The sequence below is a fragment of the Natator depressus genome, chromosome 1 (genome assembly GCF_965152275.1).
Source record: "Natator depressus isolate rNatDep1 chromosome 1, rNatDep2.hap1, whole genome shotgun sequence".
NCBI classification, from domain to species: domain Eukaryota; kingdom Metazoa; phylum Chordata; order Testudines; family Cheloniidae; genus Natator; species Natator depressus.
Genome location: NC_134234.1, coordinates 57,552,870 through 57,576,944, shown reverse-complemented (window position 1 = coordinate 57,576,944; position 24,075 = coordinate 57,552,870). Strand labels below are relative to the sequence as shown.

Sequence of the window (24,075 nt, the reverse complement as noted above, 5' to 3'; positions counted from 1 at the left end):
AGCACATCTGCATTACCTAAGGCTGTGCAGCTCCAATACTCTTAGGCCATGATTCAGCAAGGTAAACGTGTATCTAACAAAAAGAGGAGTACTTGTGGCACCTTAGAGACTAACACATTTATTTGAGCATAAGCTTTCATGAGCTACAGCTCACTTCATCGGATGCACAGTAAGTATGTGAGTAGTCCTATTGAAGTTAAAAGCTTCTCATGTGCTGAAAGTTAGGCACATAAGTACATTATTGAATGAGGACCTTAGATGGTGTGTGCACTATGAAAATCTGCTTTGTTGCAGATTCTGGTTACAACACATCAGCGTCCAGTATTATTAAAACTAGAGCTAGCTGAAATCTTTACAGCAAAGTTCTTTTGTCAAGAAATGTCCTTTTAAAAAACAAATTTTTATTAAAAGTTGTGGACGCTGATAAAACTTGAATGTTCATGAAATTATACCAATTTTCAATATTTTCTCAATTTTTATAAAATATTAAACATTGCTGAAACTACATTTTTTGTTCACTGAAAATTTTAAGTCTTCAGTGTTTTGATTAAAATTTTGAAAATGAATAATGGGTCCATTCTGAATGCTTCAGAAAGAAAACCAAACAGTCTCAAAGGCTTGTGTGAAATGTCACTTTTTCTGACTAGCTGTGGCTGAAGTACAGTTTAGCCTGACTTTATTGCTGGGATCAAACATAGTGTTACAACCTTGCAAAGTCCAAAGCTTTAGTTTGATTTGGGACCATGATGGATGCATTTTGGCCCTGTGTACATGGGGTACTACAGTTATTGGTTCACAAAACACTAAACTGTAATAGCGTAGATGGAGGATTGACCCGTATCCTTCTGACAATATTTGTTTGTCCACTGGTCCCTGGAGCAGCAGAGACTAGGTGTGTTACAGGAGCAGTGTACTTGGCATCCTTCAGGACTGGAGTACTTTTGTACCTTTCTCAAATTACTCCTTTCTGACCCTGCATCGCCCAGTTAACTGAAGGAGCATTGGCCTCAGATCAGAGGGATACATGTCCAGCTCTCCTTGGCTGGAGTAGTTGCTGGCTTGTGCGGGCTGGAGCTGGGGGTGGGAATGGAAAATCTTGAAAAACTACGTACCCTTGAAGAAAAAGAGCATCTTGGAGAAGAAGGGGGAAGAGGCACATGAAATTGCTGTCAACATCAAACCAGAAGGAGACCGTTTTTAAAGAAAATGTCAAATGCATATATTGCTGTTGTAAATGCCTGGTACATTACTCCATTCCTGGAAGGAGAGGGAATGTTACAATAGAACCTCAGAGTTACAAACACCTCAGGAATGGAGGTTGTTCATAACTCTGAAATGTTCGTAAGTCCGAACAAAACGTTGTGGCTGTTCTTTCAAAAGTTTACAACTGAATGTTGACTTAATACAGCTTTGAAACTTCACTGTGCAGAAGAAAAGTTTTTTGCTTTTCCTTAATTTTTTTTAGTAGTTTAACACAGTACTGTATTTTCCTTTTTACCCCTCTGCTGCTGCCTGAATGCGTATTTCCGGTTCCAAATAAGGTGTGTGGCTGACTGATCAGTTCGTAATTCTGAGGATCTACTGTAGTTTGACCTGATATGGCTACTTCAGAAAGGAAGTACCCTGTCAGAATTATCTAGCCTCCATAGATTAGGAAGCCCAAACTACATGATGAGTAGGTGCTGGATGTCTAGTATGCAGCCTGATGGATGTTTAAATCCAGCCTTTGTCTATGCTGATTAATATATAATCTGCCCTGGCACACTTACTGGGATAATTGCCCCTAAGAATTGTTTCCGCTGGATGAAGTGAACCTAATGGGGAGGTGAGGAACCTGGCAAAAGGGCTTGAGACCAAAGATGCTGGGATGAAGAAGGGAAACTGTGGCTGAGAGTGAAATGCAAGGGAAGTATGAATTGGGTAACACATAAGCTCGAGACCAAATTTAGTTCTCTACCTCCATATCAGCAGGGACTAAAGATGCTGTGGAGACTACAGACTCATCCTCCTAAGGGAAGAATATACCTGTAAATTGCTTAGCCACTTCTCCAGGAATGTTGCTAAAACACCAATGGGACCTTGGAAGAAGCATACCTCAGCCAGAAGTAGTGTTGCCATGATTTTTGTCCTCTTGGGGAGGGGAAAAATAAAAATGAGGGAAGAAAAATCCTGAACAATAGTTAATGCCTCTTAACTAAAGGTCAGCCCGTTCTCACAGCAGCATGACTGTGACGTTCTTGTTGTAATCATTGTAGTAATACAAAATACTAAATATGTAAAAGGAGGCAATTTAAGATGTGGTAAGCAGACCAAACTGTTATAAACTGAGTGTGAAATCGCAGGCATAGTGTACTCTTCAGCTTGACCTTGCAGTTCTTGTGAGTGCTTGAGAGAAACTGCACAGTTGAGTTCTTGCTGAGCTGAGGCAGAGTTGTGCCCTGCTCAGATCTTTGCCAGTCAACTGCTTGGAGAAGGGAAGGGTCTTGAGACTCAACTTCCCTGTATTCCTCTCCATGGGGAAAGTGTGCAGCATGGTTGGCAGAGGATCCCTAGCTTTCTCTGCTCAGATGAGAGGATAGTCTGCTTTCATTTTCTCTCTCTCTCCCTGCCCCCCCCCCCCCCCCCCAGCTCCAAAGCCTGCTTTTGCCTAATGCTAGGGGGACTCCTGGCTTTGTGAGGAATAAGGTTCCTCTACTCTTTGAAAGGCAACTGGAGCTTCTCTGAATATGGTTGCCAGGGAGAAGGCAGAGAGCTCCTTTTACTTCTGAGGGCATTCTGCACCAAAAAAATTGAAAATTCTGTGCAAAGTATTTTAAAATTCTGCAAGTTTTCTTTTTCAATAAATAAATGCAGAGACTCCAGCATGGCAGTGGGGAGCACAGGCCACTGGCTGCACAAAGGCGGGAGCTCACCCTGCAGCTCCCCGTCACCCACCCCTGGGACATGGACTCAGTGGTGAGGGCTGCACAAGGCCTGGACCTTCCCCAGAAACACCCTGGGGCCCTGCCCCTCTGCACCAGGCACACCAGGTGTGGGGCAGGCAGGCTCAATCAGGCAGGATCCAAGTGTGAAGGCATCCAGGTGTGGGGTGAGAGGGTTCTGTGTGGGACACTGGGTGCAGGGAGCTCAGTGGTGGGGTCTAGGTGTGTGGGGATCTGGATGCACAGGGGCTCGTTGAGGGGGTTCCAGGTGCTGGGGCAATAGGATTCTGCAGGGGCTTCCAGGTGAAGGTGCTTGGGCTCAGCGGAGGGGTCTGGGTGTGGGGTCTCAACACGGGAGTCTGGGTGCTGGGGGAGTGGGGCTTGGTGGGGTGGGAGTCTAGGTGCAGTTAGTTGGTGGGGTCAGTGGCATGTGAGGACTCAGGGTGGTGCAGGGGGTGGGGCTTGTCAGGGTGGGGTTTGAGTGCAGGGAGCTTAGTGGGGGGTGGTCTGGGTGCAGGGGTGGGGGTCCAGAGGCAGGAGATATGGGTGCAGGGGGACTCCAGATGCAGGGATTGAGGTTCAGTGGGGTGGGGTTCAGGTATGGAGTGCTAGGGGGGTTCTTGGTATACAGGGTGAGGCTTGGCAGGGGTGTCTGGGTATGGGAGGTCCAGATGCACGGGTCTTGGGCGGATGGGGTGTGCTCCATACAGTGACCCCTACCCCCAGCTGAGGAGTGATGGGTGCAGGAAGCAGGGGAGGATGCTGAGCTTCCTGCAGCTGGGGGAGGTTTCTGGGGGTGGGTCTGACATAGCCCCAGCCACTCCTTGTAGGGGAAGAGGAAGTCCTGTCCCCTTCTGCCTCCAGCTCAGCCGGGACTAGCAGCTGATCCTGGCTCAGGGTAGGATTCACTGACTGGGGTATCTCCAACCCTATGGTGATTTACCTCTCTGCCAGCTGCTCCGGGTGCCTGAAACAATGTCCCTGCGCTGCTAGGGAATGATGCGAGACTGCTCTTGCAGCTTCCTTTTGCTTCCCAGTCAGAAAGTCATTTTTCTGCGGGGAAGCAAAGAAATCTGTGGGGGACATTAATTCTGCACATGCATAGTGATGCAGAATTCCACTAGGAGTATCCTTTTCTGGAAAGGGAAGAGGCTTATTTGTAGAACCGAATAGCAGCCCCCAACCTGTAACAGAGAACAAATGAGGAAGGGGAAACAGACTTATTGCAGGGAGAGAAGTACTGTGAGTTTGAGAAGTGAGGAGGATATGAAATGTAGCAAGGGGGAAACAGGGTGATTGTACTAAAAACACTGGCACGTTGGGGCTGAATAAAACCAGATCTTGGGAATCTTATTTGTGCATTTAACTTCAATTAAGATGTTTCATTAAGTGCCAATTCAAAGATTCACTTCTGTTCTGTTGGCTTCCTGAATTGTCATAGCTGGAAACTGGTGCGATCCACAATTTACAAAAAACTATACCAAAATCTGAGGAAGTGTTGTCCATGAAGATTCCTTGTTTCAAAAGGACTCCTGCCAGGGCACTCTGGAGGCTTCCTTTCACTAGCTCTGCTGAAAAGAAATTTGTGGCCCAAAAACCTGTTTGCCTCTCAAGCTTTTCTCCTTACACATTTGTTTTGTCTCCATAATATTTTCTGTTATCAATATTACTGCATTCTGTGTTTGGATAAATACTTCTAAATGTATTTAGCTTGATTAAATTCATATTTAGTCCTGCCACTTTCTGTTAATGATTCTCATTCCGTATTGTTCTTGAGTATTTTGCAATGAACATTGATTTTTTTATAGTTTAACAGTAAAGTTCTGGTTCTGTTAGTAGCACACAGTTGAAAATAGTTATGTCAGTCGTCTTGTTGCTTGCACACAACTTTAATTGATTTAAAGAAAAGGGTCATATTCAAAATCATCCAGCTTTTCTTTTGTAAAGAGCTTAAATCCTGCTCAAAGTACACTATTCACTGTCGTCAGTAAGCAAAACCAGGAGTCCTGTGTAGCACAGTATTGTGTGTTAAGCAGGGCTGTTGCCAGGCCTTGTCTCATGTCCCCTCCCTAATCTAGTATACTAACTACTGTATCACTAGTTTGATATTAGATGGATATTAAAGTAAATCTTATGAGTCCCAACTTCAGTTTTTCAATGTGCTTTAAATTTTTGTACTGAAGTTAGCTATTCTCTACAGTTTATCAGGAGGTAGCTTCATCTTTTCACAGCAAAGTAGGGAATAACTAGATTAGGTTTGTTTTTTGCTGCCTAGGAGGCAGATGTGGATTAAGTACTAAGGGAGAGAGAGATCTCTTTCAGATTAAGGAGATAAATACAAGTAGGCACATTGACAAAAACTGTAAATGTCTGTATACCACTGTAAGAAGATAAACAATAAATACACTAGAATACCTACTGATGGAAAGAGGACTTTGGCAATAACTCTCCTTCCTCTATCTTTCCATAATGTCTGTCAATGATACACTGTAATATCTGGCTGTAACTACGTAGACTCAGACTTTAAGGTCAGAAGGGACTATCGTGATTATTTAGTCTGACCTCCTGCACATTGAAAGCTACGGAACCTCATGTACCCCATCCTGAGATAGACCCCTAACCTCTGCCTCAGTTAGCGATGTCCTCAAATCATGGTTTAAAGACTTCGTTACAGCGAATACACCATTTACACTACTTTAAACCTAAAAGTGACCTGTGCCCCATGCTGCAGAGGAAGGCAAAAGATGCAAGAGTAATACTGAACCTAAAAGATTCCATAAAATCTAATGAGAATTTCAGTGGTGAGGACTATTCCATAGAATACTATATTTCCATCTTATCCTCATCTTACTCAAGTCTAACACAATGAATAAAGACAGGTTTCAGAGTAACAGCCGTGTTAGTCTGTATTCGCAAAAAGAAAAGGAGTACTTGTGGCACCTTAGAGACTAACCAATTTATTTGAGCATGAGCTTTCGTGAGCTGTAGTCCTGCCATGAGTGCAGGGGACTGGACTAGATAACCTCTCAAGGTTCCTCCCAGTCCTGTGATTCTATGACAAACAGTGTGTGGGTGATGAAATCTGTTTCTTTAACTCACAAAACAATTCACACCTGGGTAGGTGTCATTTAAAAGCTGTCCAGTCTTCTTGATCAGCCCTCTCCCTCCTCCCAATCCCAGAGACTAAGGCATGGTTTATGCTACAGATCTGGGTTGATGTAAGTCGCCTTGCATTGACCTATTAGTGTGTGTCTATGCTCAAATCTCTCCCATTGATGTAAGTGCCTCATTATGGCAGTACAGTAAAACTACTTCATTGAATGGTGTAGAGTCATGTTTGGCTTACTGGAGTTGATGCAGTGCAAGTGGGGATGCTGTGTGATCTGTGTTGAGCCTAACGGTCCTCCATCAGCTGTCCCACAATGCCACATTCCCCGATTCAATGATTGTTCTGGTCACAATTGTAGACTCCACTTCCCAGAGTTCAGAGACCAAAAGCTGCTCTTCCTCCATCTTAACCCCTTCCCCCCGTGTGTTTTTGAAATGTCTCTTCCTAACAAGCACACTTTGCACACAGCAAGAGAGAGTTGCTATTGCCCAAGTGACAATGCCAGCTCCATGCAGTAGATGCATTCCTGCCTAGAGTAGACAGGAGGTGTTGGATCTCCTGGGCTTGTGAGAAGAGGCTGTGCAATGCAGATAGCCATAGAAATTTGGACATCTACAAAAAGATTGCATGGGGGAGGCAGGCAAAGGGGTATGATAAAACAGGAGCAGTGCCATGTGAAAGCAAAGGAAATTCAGCAGGTGTATTGCAAGGCCAGGGAGCCAAAAGTTGATCTAGTCTGAGCTGCACAACTGCTGCTTTTACTATAACCTGCATGCCATACTTGGCAGAGACCCCATGCACCCCACAAACCAGCATGGATACTTTGGAGGAGCTTGAGACAGAGATCTCTGCTGGGAACAGCAAGGAGAAGGAGGAGATGCCTGGGGGAGAGGCGGAATCCAGCCATGCTGAGAGTCAGAACTTGTTCAGGGTTCCCACACACAGTCCAGCCAGTCCTGCCATCTGAGCACAGATGAGCCAGATGAAGGGGAAAGGACTTTAGGTAAGTGTGTGCATACATTTTTCCTTACAATGTTGAAATTTAAAGATTCCCCCGCACCATCCTCAAGGTATCCTGACACCAGTATTGAATTTTCATTGTTTCTCTTATACGAGAAGATGTAGGTTCAACAAACAAAGGTAGAGTTGGTACCTGCTTTTCATTCCCCTGTGGGATTAGATGGGGGGAGGGCATGCAAGCAGGGGCCTGGGTCCCCCCAATAATCCTCAGGGACACAGAACTCCAGCCCCGTGACGCAATGGCGGGGAGAGCGAGCTCCTCCTGGCCCTCGGGCTGTGGGTAAAAGAGCGAGCACCTGCTGGAGCTGGGACTAAGGAGGGAGGGAAAAGTGAGCTTGAGCCAGGGAGGAAGGGAAAAGCGAGTTTGAGCCAGGATGGGGGGAGGACGAGAAGAGCGAGTTGGTGCCAGAGCCTAGGGGAGCACAGAATGTAAATTTCTGTGCCAATATACAATATCAATAAAACTATTCAATCAGTATTTAATAATTACATAGTAGTTCCATAAAAACAACGTGGAGTCCTTGTGGCACCTTAGAGACTAACAAATTTATTTGGGCATAAGCTTTCATGGGCTAGAACCTACTTCATCAGATGCATGGAGTGAAAAATACAATAGCAGGTATATTTATACATAGTACATGAAACGATGGGTGTTGCCTTACCAGGTGTGGGGTCAGTCTTATGAGACAATTCAATTAACAGTAGACTACCAAGGGAGGAAAAATCACTTTTGTAGTGATAATGAGGGTGGCCCATTTCAAACAGTTAACAAGAAGGTGTGAGTAACAATAGGGGGAAATTAGTATGGTAAAATTAGGTTTTGTAATGACTCAGACTGTCCGGTTTGGCCAATGTACATGCAAAGGGGCATTGGTAGCACATGATGGCATATAGCACATGGGTAGATGTGCCAAATCGGACAGTCTCTACGCAAAAGAATAAATGGACACACATCTGACATCAGGGATTACAACATTCAAAAACCAGTAGGAGAACACTTCAACCTCCCTGGTTACTCAATAACAGACTTAAAAGCGGCAATTCTTCAACAAAAAAACTTCAAAAACAGACTCCAACGAGAAACTGCAGAACTGGAATTAATTTGCAAACTGGACACCATCAGATTAGGCCTGAATAAAGACTGGGATTGGATGAGTCATTACAAAAATAACTGCATTCAAAAATAAAACAATGTAAAACTTTAGAACCTACAAGTCCACTTGGTCCTACTTCAGCCACTTGCTCAGACAAACAACTTTGGTTGCAATTTGCAGGAGATAATGCTGCCCGCTTCTCATTCAGTGTCACCTGAAAGTGAGAACAGGCATTTGCATGGCACAGTTGTAGCCGGCGTCGCAAGATATTTGTGCCAGACGCGTTAAAGATTCATATGTCCCTTCATACTTCAACCACCCTGATGACGGATTCTACTTGATAATGATCCAAAGCAGAGCAGACCGACACATGTTCATTTTCATCATCTGAGTCAGATGCCACCAGCAGAAGGTTGATTTTCTCTTTTGATAGTTTAGGTTCTGTATTTTCCGCATCTGCGAGTTGCTCTTTTAAGACTTCTGAAAGCATGCTCCACACCTCGTCCCTCTCAGATTTTGGAAGGCAATTTACAGTGCAAATATTTGTAATAAAAAATAAATGTAAAGTGAGCACTGTAGACTTTGTATTCTGTGTTGTAATAGAAATCAATATATTTGAAAATGTTAAAATCCAAAAATATTTAAATAAATGGTAGTCTGTTATTGTTTAATAGTATGATTAATCCTTGCAACAAAGCCCGTTGCCAACTGTGTCCACATATCTATTCAGGGGACACCATCATAGGGCCTAATCACAGCCACACTATCAAAGACTCGTTCACCTGCACATCTACCAATGTGATATGTGCCAGCAATTCCCTTCTGCCATGTACATTGGCCAAACCGGACAGTCTCTACGTAAAAGAATAAATGGACACAAATCAGATGTCAAGAATTATAACATTCAAAAACCAGTCGGAGAAGTCTTCAATCTCTTTGGTCACTCAATTACAGACCTAAAAGTGGCAATTCGTCAACAAAAAAACTTCAAAAACAGACTCCAACGAGAGACTGCTGAATTGGAACTAATTTGCAAACTGGATACAATTAATTTAGGCTTGAATAAAGACTGGGAGTGGATGGGTCATTACACAAAGTAAAACTATTTCCCCATGTTTATTTCTCTCCCCCCCCCCCCAACTGTTCCTCAGACGTTCTTGTCAACTGCTGGAAATGGCCCACCTTGATTATCCCTACAAAAGGTTTCCCTCCCCCACCCCCGCCACGCTCTCCTGCTGGTAATAGCTGACCTTAACTGATCACTCTTGTTACAGTGTGTATGGTAAAACCCATTGTTTCATGTTCTCTGTGTATATAAATCTCCCCCCTGTATTTTCCACTGCATGCATCCAGTGAAGTGAGCTGTAGCTCACGAAAGCTTATGCTCAGATAAATTTGTTAGTCTCTAAGGTGCCACAAGTCCTCCTTTTCTTTTTAATCGCGCGATTAATCACAATTCTTTTAATCACTTGACAGCCCTAGTGTAAACATGTAAAAAGAATCTCTTTAGCATGCTTAATTCTGGTGGCCCATATACAGATCTTGTGGGTCATTGCCTAATTCTATATATTCTGATATCATCCTCATCACTGTAATATGTGAGCTCCTTCCAATAGTGTTTTAAGCAGTGAGAATAACATCTGTCACATGTGATTCATTCTCTGTGAAGGGGAAAAATTATGTGTGGTCATTTTGTTTTGGTAGGATTCTGTTTTAGGGTTTTTGGTTTTTTTTAAATGTGCATGCTGTTTTCTGTGTGTTAGAGAAGGCACGATTGAAGAAGTGTGCCTCACACTTGAAGTGGAAGATGGCGAGGTTTGTGGTGGTGTATCAGCTCATTCTGCAGTCTTGGACCAGCTCCTGAGAAACCTTCTTGTCCTCCTGCACAGATGAGCTTTTATCTTTATGGTAGAAATTTCCATTGTGCCTGAGGAGTGGCGTTGCCTTTAGCTCCTGTGGGAGCCTAACCACAAAAGAACCCTACTGAAGAAAGTATGCGCACCAGCACAGCTCTCTGCTGAAGCCCATTGGAAGAATAGGCCTGAGAATTTCTGATTCATGAGAGCTGGTAGCTGTAAGAGGACGCATGTACTGACTGCTCTACTGACCCAAGAAAAATTGGGAGATTCCCCTATCTTCAACATTTCCAATACATCACCATGCTATCTAGGCACAAAATAAAACATTATTTAGCATTGACTTCATTTTGAAGGTTCCTGTTGTTCCTTTTATGCCCTTTTATTTGTTTTTCCCCTCTTTGTAGTTTTATTATTTATCATAGTGGTAGAGCCCCAAGACTCCAATCAAAATCAGGGCCACATTGTATTGGGCGTTGTGCACAAACAGGTGTAATTTTTAACGCCTTTTTAAAGAGTGTGTCCGGAAAATGGTTAGGTGAGAGCTTTGTCTAATCTTCAGTTCTGAAGTTTGGGGGGGCAGACAGGGGAGGGGGGCCTATCATGAACATGGTTCCTGTTCTCAAGTCCTTGAATCTAGGCTCTGTCAATGTGAGTTTTGGTTCCCATTCAGTACTGTTATCTTGAATTGTTGTGGAATTAGAAAGGGTCTGTAAGATAGATAGGTCCTAATTTGTGGATGGCCTTAAAGGCGAAGGCTAGAAGCAGTTTAGTTGTACAAATAACACTACACACATTGTGAAGCTCGGTTATGTGCTATGTTAAGAGTGACCAATGTGTCTTCTGCTTCTGTGATCCAGCTGATTTTATTGTTGGCATATCTCATAGAAGACTGTCATATGGATGTACTGCTAGTGAGCCAGATATGGAAGTGTAGATTCTGGTATCCATCTATACAAAGGAGATCCAGAACCCATGTGTTTGACCTTTAATATTTCACGAGGTGGCTGAGTAACTGACAGAGATGTGCATCCCCAGGAGTGCAAGCAGTGCCACAAGAATATGAAGTGACCAAAAAAACTCAGTGTTATAAGACCTGAGAAGACAATTGGTCCATTTAACTGGATTAAATCCTTCGGACTTGCTCCTCCACACAACCTGATGGCTTAATAGCATGCAAATTACTTCTGAGCTGGGTGGAGAAAGAGGGAAAACAGAAACTCCATGAACCATAGGAACAAAGAATCGGACTGAGAGAAGTCCTATCCATTGCTAGCATTTCATGATCTCTTGGGGAAGACTTGTGCTGCTGACATGACAGCAAAAATAGTAGGTAAGCTGCTTCAGTGGGAAGAGAAGGTGTTAGACCATCTAGGTATAGTAGGGCACTACCATATTCACGGTCTACTTTGGTCAGTTTCATGGCCATAGGATTTTAAAAATTGTAAATGTCACGATTTCAGCTATTTAAATCTGAAATTTCCTGGTGTTGTAATTGGGGCGAGGGGGATTGCAGTACTGCTACCCTTACTTCTGCACTGCTGCTGGTGGCGGCTCTGCCTTCAGCGCTGGGCAGTTGGAGAGCGGTGGCTGCTGGCAGGGAGCGCAGCTCTGAAGGCACAGCCACCACCACCAGCAGCACAGAAGGATGGCATGGTATGGTATTGCCACCTTTACTTCTGTGCTGCTGATGGTGGGGCGCTGCCTTGAGAGCTGGGCATCTGGCCAATAGCCACCTCTCTCCAGCTGCCCAGCTCTGAAGGCAGCACAGAAGTAAGGGTGGCAACCCCCCAAAATAACCCCCTGCAACTCTCTTTTGGGTCAGGACCCCCAATTTGAGAAACGCTGGTCTCCCCTGTGAAATCTGTATAGTATAGGGTAAAAGCACACAAGACCAGATTTCACGGTCCGTGACATGTTTTTCATGGCCACGAATTTAGTAGGGCCCTAGGTATAGGGCTTGTCTACTTGGGGAGTTTAGTGCGGTGTAAGCTAGGATGTGAATTTAAAATGTACTAGCCACTCTGCACTAACTACTTACAGACCCCCCCTATACTTTACTTTGCACTGAATATCATCGTGCACTAGCTACTCCACACTTGCTGCTCTGAGCTTTTTTCCCCTATAAGGGTTCTGTATGCTTACAGCTCTGTATTCCAATTTAAAACCAGAGCACATTTATAACAGAGTTTCAGCCCGGGAGGAGTAAATAAATTAAAATGGTCAGTTGTGTTGGTTTTTTGGACAACAAATCTATGTTTGTATTGTAGGTTGCATAACGTCTTTTCAGTTGGTCAAATAAGTATCTCCATTATTTAGCTGTAGAGGGTTGAGAGCCATTAAGCTGTCTTTGTCAATTCTCATGTTAAAGTAAGAGCTTTTTCCTTGTTTGATACTAACAAAGACAAACTTGAAGTGAACTGAAAGGAAATTGTATTAAATATGCTGTTAATAATGAAGATCAGTACTGTTGTACCTCACGATACAGAAGATATAGCTGTGTTGGAAGAAGTTTAAACTAACATTGATAAAACAGGAAGGCTAGGTTAGCTGGATAACCTAGAAGCAGGAAAAAAAACCCAAATGAAACCATTCCTCGTTATGTTTCTCCTCAGATTATTAGAATCTACTGTCAGCACAATGGTAAGGATGATGGTTGCTTGCTTCTGAAAGTCTTTTGAGTCTTTCTGAGGTGCTCTTTGAGTAGATAGATATTGGAGAATAAGCATTGTTTGTCTACTTCCTATATAGCAGAAAGTATGAGTTAGTTGTGATGACCTCAAATATTGACACACTCTAATCAAGGCTTATTAGGGGGAGGTGTGTGTTTTATTTTTATAAAATAAATCTTGAATAATTTTGTGCATTTCCTGCTCATTTAAAAATATGCTAACATAGTGTGGGTTTTTTAATTCAATTTAATTTTTGTATTGTGATGTTACGTTCCATATTCTTTATGGAAATATGCTTATGGTATGGATATGGCATAACTGAGAAATACTTTATGCAAGATGGCTCATGTGAGATATCATTGGAAAGGTTATAATTTACCAAATGTGATTATCCAATTTGTATGCCTGTATCATTTCTGTATCTGAAGTTAGAAATATTGACCATGTATTTGTATTTCAAATGTGCTACTTTGGGTGACTCCCGCAACTAGCCCTTCAGGTACAACAATGCAAAGCCCGACAGGGCTGATGGCCCATCAGCAAAAGACAATGGGCTGTGAAAGAGCTTAGTCTTCCTGTGGATGCTCCAGACAGGCTACGAGTAATGGCTGCTACGACACTGCTGAGACGTGTGACTGAGTCACCTGGTACTGGACTTCTCCCATCCCCCATTGGAATGCCAGTGTTTTTCCATGGGAAGACAAAGGGTTTTCGCCATACACAAATGCTATACAAGGTAGGGGAGTTACATCATCATGGTTCTCCTCTGCCTCCCCACCCAAAGAGACACTGAAAAACATCTAGAAGCAAGAACTGAAACTTGGGGGGATCAGAGTTGAGCCCAGGCTGGAAGGGCATCTAGCTTTTGAGAAATAATACCCGAAGTTTCAAGCTGCAGACCAGTGCAGCTGACTTTCAAGACACTTTGTAATCTGCCTGTGACGATACGTAGGGTGAGAAATTGCTATTTGTAGCCAATTTCTTTAGTTAATCAAGCTTAGTTTGCGTGGTTTTTTTTGCTTAGTAATCTGCTTTGTTCTGTTTGCTATCCCTTTAACCACTTAAAATCTGCTTTTTATAGTTCATAAATTAGTTTTGTGTTTTATTAAATCCAGTTTATGCAATTTCTAACTGGGGCGGGGAGGGCAAGAAAGTGTGCATATCTCTCTTCACAATGAGGAAGAGGGCGAATTTTTATGAGCTTGTGCTATGCAGATTTTTCTATACAGCACAAGACAATATACCTTTGGGCTTATCTCCCAAAAGGGGTGTGCACGTGAGTGCTGGGTGAGTCCTCTGACACAGAGCTGACTTCAGTCTTTGTCTGCGGCTGGGTGTGGCCCTACCTGTGTATGGTGCAAGAGGCCGGAGAGCCTAATTCAGCAAAACAGGGAAAGGGAATCCAGGCTGGTGGAGCAGGAGAGGGTCAGTGAAACCGCAGTACAGTAGGTGGCATCCCGAATGGGGGGGGGGGTCCAACCCATCACATGTATATATTTGATTCCAAAGCTAGGTTAGTGTCGTTCAAAATTTTAAATAATTTTTGAAATACAGCTACATTTAGTTTTAAAAATCAGGCCTAATAACACACAGTTCCAAGATGCAGTAGTCTTAAATTTCTAACTTTTCATTGCTGTAACACCTCTACTGTATAAATGTCAGAGTTTTCATAAAACATCAGATTATTATATACACACCAACATTACATTAATAAAATAAGTCACATATACAGGACTGCCCTGCATTGACATTATTCAGTATAAAACAAACATACAACTGAAAAAGAATTCTACACTCTACTCCACTGGTACTTGACACTCATAAGTTCTAGTTAAAATAATGGACCAAGGACTTCGGTGATAGCATTTTTTCCCCCAATTAAGCATTCATCATGACTGTCACCTTTATTTTTTGCCCTATCGTCAGACTTTTTGTGTATCGTTACCATAGCAAGCCACTAGCCTTAATGTTATGGTTGATAATGGGTTGTAGGTTTCCTTTGTTGTGCCGGTGTACTCTATCAGTTGTTGTGGGATTTACCTGCTGTAAAGGAGCCATTAAAGGGTCACGACACCAAGGCTGACCATCTCCAAATTAAGCCTACTCTGCAAATTACTTCCTTGCTTTAAGTATTTGAGACTCTATTTAGAAAATTTACACGCTCATCAATTTCAAGGTTGAAACAAAGAAAAAATGTTGTTGTTTTTTTTTTTAGCAAAGAGAACCACCCACAACAATCTTTGGGTGCTTATTTATATTTGTGGGGATGTATGTGATATCCCTCTTGCCTGCCTGCCCTCATTGCAAATGGGTAGTGACTTAAATGTATAAGACTATTACAAGAAAAATATCCTTGTGGTATTTCTGACCTAATTGAAACCACAGAGAAATTTTGTTCGAATTCTGCAAAATATAAATTAAGACTCAGCCCAATTTCTGAATAGGAACAGTGGTTTCAAAATTTAAAATAATCATCAATTACATAGAGGGGTGTGTCTCCAACAGAGGGGAAGGGGAGTGTCTTCTATTCTCCCTGGTAATTAGTAGGTGGTCAGCACAAAAACATCTGCTCAGACCTGATTCTATCTGTATTATTACATGCATGAGTGATTGTTAGCGTTTAAACAAATACTTGATTCTTGCCCCCATCCTTTTTGTATTATTGTGTTCTACTGTGAGGTGTTTCTTGTTAGGGGAGTTTATTTTGGGGATTTTGAGAAGAGAAGGACTACCCTGACAAACTGCAGAAGGACGCTCTGATGTTTAGTGAGCTCTAAGGATTTGGTCAGGCAAGATCGCATGACACCTAAATAGACCATTAGCAGTTGAGCTGTAGGACTGTACCGAGCACCTGTTCTACTCTGTGCAGCTATCCCATCTACAGTACTAGGGAAGAGGCACAGTGTATTTTATCATTGTGCTTGTTAGAAATGTGACCATACAACAAGCATCATGGAAAGGGGCACCATTTTGTGGAAGTTTTTAAAATTTGCACTTAATTGAGGTTTAATTTTAAACATCTTAGTTTAATTATTCTCTCTCAATCGTCAAAAAAATGTATTAAACTTTTGCTTTGTTTCTGTGCCAGCTTGTTTTAAAGAATTGTTCTAATTGATTGCAAAAATTTTTAAACATTAACTTACAAGTATGTTCAATATGCTCTGCTAATATTAAGAAAAATAAACTCTATAGTTTAAAGGATTACATTAATAATGCAGATTGGTGATCAAAGCTACCAGAGTCACTTCTCAAAGATCTCAAATTCCTTGCCTAACAGCATTTCTTCAGTTCCCCTTTTTTAAAAATTATATTAATCTGCCACTCACTCATGGTTCTCACCACTCCCGTCTTCATTACAGCATCCATTTTCCTCCTCCTTCACTCCCCCCCCCCCAATGCCTGCATTTCCCTATCCTTGTTACTCACCCGTGCACAATTCCCACCAGCTGGTCCTTTTCCCTTCTCCAGCCCAGTTTCCCCCCTCCTCCCACCAGCATAAACCCAGTGCCTACATCCACACTCTTTTGTGCCACTATCTCTGCTGACACTTGCCCTAATCCTTGCCCTCCTTCTATCCTCTGCCTCCCACACACGTCCCTGCCATGACTTTCACCCCCTCATGCCACCATTTCTAACCTCAGGCCCATTCCCTTCCTTGCCCACTCTCTTTTCTCCTCCTCCTATCTCTGGAATGCCCACTTCTTCTCTAAAAAGATGACCACTATCCACAACCTCTTCATATCTCAGTTCCTTCAGCTCCTAGCTCTGTGACTTGGATCCCATCATCTGACTGCCTCTGCAGCTGCCCTCTCTTACAGAGGACTCTCCTTCTACCACACTCCCAGCCCTTGATCGGACCATGGTTGGGGTGTTGGGCTTCTCCTCTCCCATTCCTGAAGCTTCCAACCCCTCATTTCTCCTTTTTTCCACTCTTTTTTTCCTTTTTTAAATAAAAATGTCTCTGACTCTTCATCCCTCTCCCCCTCAATGTTGCTGTCATCAACCATCCACCCAGTTCATCCCATCCCTATCAGCCTTTCTCTCTGATTTTGACCTCTCTCTCTCTCTCTTTCCTCTTCCTCATCCTTGCTGACTTCATTTTCCATGTTCATGATCCAGCTGACCCCTTAGCTGCACGTTTCCTTGTCCTCATCTCTCCAACTTACAGCCTTGGTTCAACTGTCCCACTCACCACCAAAAGTGCCATTCACTTGACATGGTCTTCACAAAGCACTGCACTCTCTCTTGTCTCTCAGTTGTTGAGTTCCCCCACTCCAACCATCACCAGGTCGCTTTCAGCATCTCCCCCCGCATCCTCCTTTACGTCCTGTTACTCAGCCTTCCTGTGACTTCCAATCCACCAACATAGATAACTTCTCCTTTGCTCTTTTTTCCTTTCTTAAATTGATATGGCTGTTGATTCACTCCAAGCTTTGCTCTTCTCCACTCTGATTTTTACCCCTCTCTCCCATCGCAAGGTCTACCCTGCCAACCCCTAGCCTTGCTCCTGCTTTCACTCTGTGAAGAGTTTCTGGCAAAAATCCCATGACCAGGCTGATTTCCTCCACTACAGATTAGTTCTCTCCTGCTTATCTTCTGCCATCTTCATAGATAAACAACTCTACCTCTCCAACTTAACTGAATTACATGCCCTCCTTCCCAGCCACCTTTGAATACCTTCGCAAACCTTTTCCTCCATTTGCTTCTCTCCACATAGGATCTCACTGATTTCAAAAAGAAAACTGACAAAATACGATGCAACCTTCCCCCTCCTTTTCAGCCTGCCTTCCAGTCCCCTTCCTACCATTCTTCCCTTCTCCTTGTCACAGACGCAGAAGTTATCTGTTCTCCTCTGATCCCTCAACTTATCCCAGTGACCACAACCCGTCCCATCTCTTGATCTCCCTTGCACCCAGTCTCCTTCCTACCTTCCTCTTCTCATTAACCTCTCCATTCTCTGCTGTCTCTTTCTCCTCACAATACAAACACACTTTATTTTCTCCCACTTTAAAAAAGCCCACCCTTGACCCCACTTGCCTCTTTAACTACTTCCTAATCTCCGTTTATCTCTAAGCTCATTGAACATTCTATCAGAAGTTGCTTTCCTTCAGTTTCATAAAGGACCCTCTCTAATCTGGTTTTTGCCCCTTGCTCTCCACTGAAACTGCTCTCATCAGTGACTTCTAATTAATTCTTCCTAGCCAAAGTTCAGAACCAATACTCCATCCTTATTCTCCTTGACCTGTCAGCCACCTTCGAAGGCACTGAAAATGTTCCTTTTTCAAAAAAATTTCTCCTTTGGCTTCTGTGATTCTGTCCCTCTCTTGGTTCTTATCCTACTTTTCAAATCATTCCTTCATCGTGTCCTTCAGAGGGTACTCCTCATCCCACCTCCAGCTTTCTGTGGGTGTTCCATAGGGCGCTGTCCTTGGTCCTCTTTTCTTCTCCCTCTAAACTTTATCTCTGGGTAATCTCATCTCCAGACTCAAATTTAACTACCATTAACTGTGTGGACCTTCACTCCAGATAACTCCTGTTATCTTCTGTACAAATTAAAATCTTGGTCCAGCTCTCTGACATCTCCTCATGGATGTCTATCTGTCAACTCAAGATTAAACATGGATAAAATAGAGCTCTTAATGTGCCCCCTAGAACGCTTCCTGTTACCTTCTTTCTCGATTACTGTAGACACCACCACCATGCTGCCTGTCATTCTCTTTGACGTCCTCTCATCCAGGCTACATCTAAATCTTATAGATTCCTTTCTGGATAACACCTCTAATATATGGCCTTTCCTGTCTATCCACTCATCTAAACCTCTTGTCTAGGCTCTTATCTTGTGTCTCAATTATTGCAACATCCTTTTTTCTGGCCTTGATAAGTGCACTGTTTCCCTACTCCTATATGTTCAGAATGCTGGTATAAAGATGATCTTTCTAGCCCACCACTTTGACCATGCCACCTCTCTGCATCCCTCCAGTGGCCCCCATTATTCTGTCACATCAAATATAAGCTGTTCGTCTTCACTTTCAAACCCCTGGCCTGTCCCCCACCCTACCTATAATATCTCATTGGCGATCAAGATGTCAACTCTTGCATCCATGATGCCATCCTTTATTGCCCACTTGTTAAATTTTCAAAGAAGCACCTTCGTATTTTCTCCTGTGCTGCCCCTCAGGCCTGAAAGGAGTTCCCTGTAAACATCTGCAAAGCTACCTCATTCAAACCCCTCCTTTTCTGTGATACCTAAAAAATATTGGCAACATTTAGGTGATGGGTATGCTGAGACCACTAAACAATGGAATCATGTTGACCAATATTGTCTTGTTTCCCTGCACTCCCCCATCTGACTGTATCCAGCTGTTGTCTTTTATTTTATATTTCAATTGTAAACTTGACCGTGTGCAGGAACCATCTTTTTGTTCTGTATTTATACAGCACCTAGGACAGCAGGGCCATGGTCCATAACTAGGGCACCTAGGTGTGACAGTAATAAAATAAATAATAATAATAATGAATTGACATTAGATCAAATTGTACCAGTGCATTCGTTCATAACAATGCTAAACATTTTGTGCACTTTCAAGCCTTTCTAATGTAACACAGTTCCCTTAGATGAGTTGTGAACAGTGAGGATTAAATCTTGGACCTCTGGGTCTAAAATCATTAGTCTCTACTGACTGACTTAAAAGGCTGACCATCTGTTGGCTCAGAGGCTGCAGTGAACTCATAAACCCCTGTGATTCAGCCACCAGAGGGGGCCAGAGACCTAAAGAGCAGAGATGGGCAAACTATGGCCTGCAGGCCACATCCAGCCCACGGGACTGTCCTGCCCAGCCCCTGAGCTCCCAGCCGGGGAGGCTAGCCGCGGCCACTCCCCCACTGTTCCCCCTCCCCTGGAGTTATGCCGCCACACGGGCAGCGGTCTGGGCGGCGGGGATGCACGCTCCTGCAGGGCAGCGTGGCGGTGTGTCTAGCTCTGGCTGGGCGGCGTGGCTGCCAGACATGCTGCTCTGAGCAGCATAGTAAGGAGGTCGGGGCTGGGGGGGGGGGTTGGATAAGGGGCAGGAGGTCCTGGGGGGCAGTCAGGGAGCAGGGAGCGGTTGGGTGGGGCGGAGGTGCGGGGGCGGTCAGGGGATGGGGAACAGGGAGCAGTTGGATAGGGTAGAGGTTCGGGAGGGGCGGGGGACGGAGGGGGGAACGGAGGAGGGTTAGATGGGGGGGAGTCTCATAGACTTTAAGGTCAGAAGGGACCATTATGATCATCTAGTCTGACCTCCTGCACAACGCAGGCCACAGAATCTCACCCATCCACTCCTTTAACAAACCCCTGACCTATGTCTGAGCTACTGAAGTCCTCAACTCGTGGTTTAAAGACTTCAAGGTGCAGAGAATCCTTCAGCAGGTGACCTGTGCCCCACACTGCAGAGGAAGGCGAAAAACCCCGGGTCCCGAGGGGCGGTTAGGGGTGGGGGTCCTGGGGTGTGGCGGTCAGGGGACAAGGAGCAGGCGGGGTGGGTTGGATTGGGGGTGGGGTTCTGAGGGGGGCAGTTGGGTGGGAAGTGGGAGGGGTTGGATAGGGGGCGGGGGCCAGGCTGTTTGGGGACATGTGCACAGCCTTCCCTACCCGGCTCTCCATACACTTTCGCATCCCGATGTGGCCCTCGGGCCAAAAAGTTTGCCCACCCCTGCTATAGAGTATAATTGTGGGTTACACTAGCACAACGGTTTTCAACCTTTCCAGACTACTGTATCCCTTTCAGGAGTCTGATTTGTCTTGCCTACTAAGTTTCACCTCACATAAAACCAGCTTACACAATCAAACATAGAAACACAAAAGTGTCACAGCACACTATTACTGAAAAATTGCTTATTTCCTCATTTTTATCATATAATTATAAAATAAATGTATTGGAATATAAATGTTGTACTTACGTTTCAGTGTGATCCTTGAGACTGTTTTTTCACTTGTGGGACTTGTCTAAAGCTGAAGCCCTGCCACAAGGGGCTGAAGCATGTAACTTAGCTTTGTGTGCCCCCGGTGGTGTGGGACTCTGTGCAATTGCCCTGCTTGCCACCCCCTAATGCCAACACTGCACTTGCAAGCCCCCCAAACCCATCCCATAATCCCCTGCTCACCATGGGCTGCAACCCCTAGGTTAAGAAACTATTATCTAGATGAGTTGCATACGCCTTGAAAGACCTTTGAGTGCCCCCAGTGGTACACATACCCCTGCTTGAGAACCACTGTGCTAGCATTTCAAAATAACCTTAAAGTCATATTTATGGAAAGGTCCTTTGAGATGTGTTATGAAAAATATTTATACGGGTGCATTTAATTATCTTGTTAACTTTACTTTTTAACACTGAAGAGTATTTTAAAGGATACTTACTATGAAATCCGTCTTCATGTATTAAAATATATAATATGTACATTATGTAATTTTGGTAGTTTTTCTTTACAGGTGATCCTGTGAATTAATGTACCATCAATGATGGCAGAACACCCGCCACTACTGGATACTACTCAGATTATAAGTAGTGAAATTCCTCTTCTACCTGCCCCTATTGTTAGTGGCGATGGAGCACAACAGGTAAAGAAACTTCAATACCTTTGCTTTCTTTTATGCCATATATACAAAAGAAATGTCATTACGTACCAGCTGAAGAGGTGGGATATTTGAAAAGCTCCAAATCCTGAAAAACGCCAAAATGCTCATTAGCAAATGTCGTGAAAATAATAGTCATACCATTCTGATATCTCTTGAGAAGTCAGTGTAGATCTAGGCTCACTGTGTTTTGTTCACTTATTAGGCTGTGGAATAGAGAAACTACAGTCTGGGTGCTGCAGGTGCCAGATTTTGATCCTTTTCTTAAGACATTTACATTGCCTATAGAGATGGTAAATATTTCCAAAAACTTTTTGGTATTTAAGATGAGAGCCTGTTAGCTATTATCATAGAGTTTAAGGCCAAAATGGACAACCAGATCATCTAGTTTGATCTCCTGTATATCACAGGTCACAAACACCACCCAGCACCCACACACTAAACCCAACAACTGAAATTAGACTGAAGTGTTACAGCCCAGAAGAGACTAAACTGTTGTGTGCCACAGGTAGAGACTAGGCAGTACCGAGATGCACCAATGCCAGAGTTTCCTGAAATGGCAGGGAATTGTTTAAGTGAGAGAGACCCAGATAATTCCTGCAAATAACCCACATCCCATGCTGCAGAGGAAGGCAAAAACCCTAGGTCACTGCGGGTATGACCTGGGGGAAGATTCCTTTCCAACCCCACATATGATGATCAGTTACACCCTCAGCATGTGAGCAAGAACCAGCTAGCTAAGCCCATGAGAGAGAGAATCCACAGTGCTACCTCAGAGTACTGGCCCACCCTGTCTTGTCCCCCATCTCCAGCCATGGCCATCTCTGATCCTTCAGAGGAAGGAGACAAAAAACAAAAAAAAAGACAATACATTGATGGGTGAGGAGTGTGTGGAAATCCCTTCCTGATCCTTGCAATTGGCCAGTTGAAGCCCTGAAGCTTGAGATTTGAGGGGCATAAGACATAAATCAGAAGGGACCCCCAGAGCTGCCAAGCCCTGCCCCCACCATCACATGCAACCCTATCATATAATCCCATTCATAAATTTATCCATCTCTCTCTCTCTCTCAAAACTAAGGTGTTTGCACCCACAATTCCTATTGGGAGGCTGTTCCAGAATCTCACTCCTCTGAAGGTTTCTAACCTTCTTCCAATTTCCAGCCTGAATTTGGTCACAAGCAGTTTATACCGATTTTGTTCTTGTGCCAACATTGTCCTTTAGCTTAAATAGCTCTTAATCCTCTGTGGTTCCCTTTTCAGCCTTCTTTTCATTAGGCTAAAACAAACCAAGCTCTTCCCGTCCCCTCTCATAACATAGGCCCTACATTCCCCGAATCATCCTTGTAGCTCTTCTCTGCACCTGTTCTAGAAAGGTGAATTCAAACTGGAACATGGGCAACCAGAATTCTATGCCATATTCCAAATTAGTTCTTACCAGTGCCTTGTACAATGGTATTAATATGTCTGTATCTGTACTGAAGATGCCATGATCCATCTTAGGATCACATTTGCCTTTTTTTGCAGCTGCATCACATTGGTGACTCAGTCATTCTGTGATTGACCAACACACTCAGGTCACTTTTCTTATCTGTCACAACTGATGAGCCAACAGCTTGTTATAGAAATTCTTATTAAAGCTTAAATGCATAACCTTGCACTTTGTACTATTGAATTTCATTCCATTTCTGTGCAGTCTTCCTCACTGAAACCATTTCTGTTGCCATCTTCCTGGCTTTATACTAGCCCAGGCCACACCTACTGAGCTAAGCTTCATCTTCCAGTCATGGGTTGCTTCTCCAGCCTCATCCCTGCATGTGCAGCATTTCACATTAATTGGCCCTTCTTTCTCAGCTTCCTTATCCCTTTCAGAACTGATGTGTGATAAACATCCCATCACACTGGCACAGTCTATACCCTAGTAAACCCATCTTGCATTACATCTCCTTTTCTGTTTACCTCCATACATTTAATTATTCTTTCCTTTGCAATTTGTTCTAAAATCTTGCATACTACTGAGATCAGACTAACAGAGCCGTAAATGCCCATAAGCATAGGTAGGACATTAGCTATTCTCCAGTCATGCAGTAGTACCCCAAATAGATTTATTTAAAATCCTTGCTACTAGAGAATTTGCAATCTCGTGCCATTTTTTTCAGTATTTTGGGGTGGAAATTGTCTGGTCCCCCCGATTTGAGAGCATTAAACTCTTCAAGTTTTTCTTCCACCTCTGTTGTGGTCATACCTATTTCTATGCACTCATTTCTATCAGCCATCCTGCCTTCGTACTCATGTTCCATATTATCATCCTTATTGAAAACAGAGACATTGTATTAATTTAGTTTTGGGGCATACTTAGATTACCTTTAATCTTCTCCCTATCCACACTGCACACAGACCTCATCCTTCTTCATTCTATTTTTATGTATATAACGAAAAAACCTCTTACTACTTATATTCATTTCCTTGGCAAGAACTAAGCCTGGCTTTTAGCAATTCTCACTTTATACAATTTCTAACCTCCAAGATATAGCTTTCTTCACTGATCAATCTTTTTCCATTTGCTATGGGCTTTCAGCTTACTCCTAGTAACCTTTTTGAGATAATTATTCATCCAGACAGCTCTGGAGTCTTTTTTTCCTACAAGTTTTTTCCCCCTTGCTTGGGATGCAAATTATAGATAATTAGTGTATAGTTGATTTAAAAGAAATTCTAAGCCTCCTCCACATTGAAGCCCTTGACCTCTTTAGTCCAGGTGACTTCTTTAATTCCCTTAGTTTCCCAAAATCTGCCCTTT

The 24,075-nt window shown here is 43.4% G+C and overlaps 1 protein-coding gene across 3 annotated transcripts in view; it reads left to right on the top strand.

Moving 5' to 3' along the window:
* The window catches only part of FNDC3A (fibronectin type III domain containing 3A), a 203,403-nt gene that overhangs the window by 5,423 nt on the left and 173,905 nt on the right, over nucleotides 1–24,075 (top strand). For 2 of the 3 annotated variants that reach the window (XM_074960675.1, XM_074960684.1), the window contains exon 2: nucleotides 21,138–21,266. In XM_074960675.1, coding sequence (XP_074816776.1) covers nucleotides 21,165–21,266 — 102 coding nt within the window. In that variant the 5' untranslated portion in view covers nucleotides 21,138–21,164. Of the gene's footprint in view, nucleotides 1–21,137; nucleotides 21,267–24,075 lie in introns of those variants that run through there. The other variant, XM_074960720.1, reaches the window with a different exon arrangement.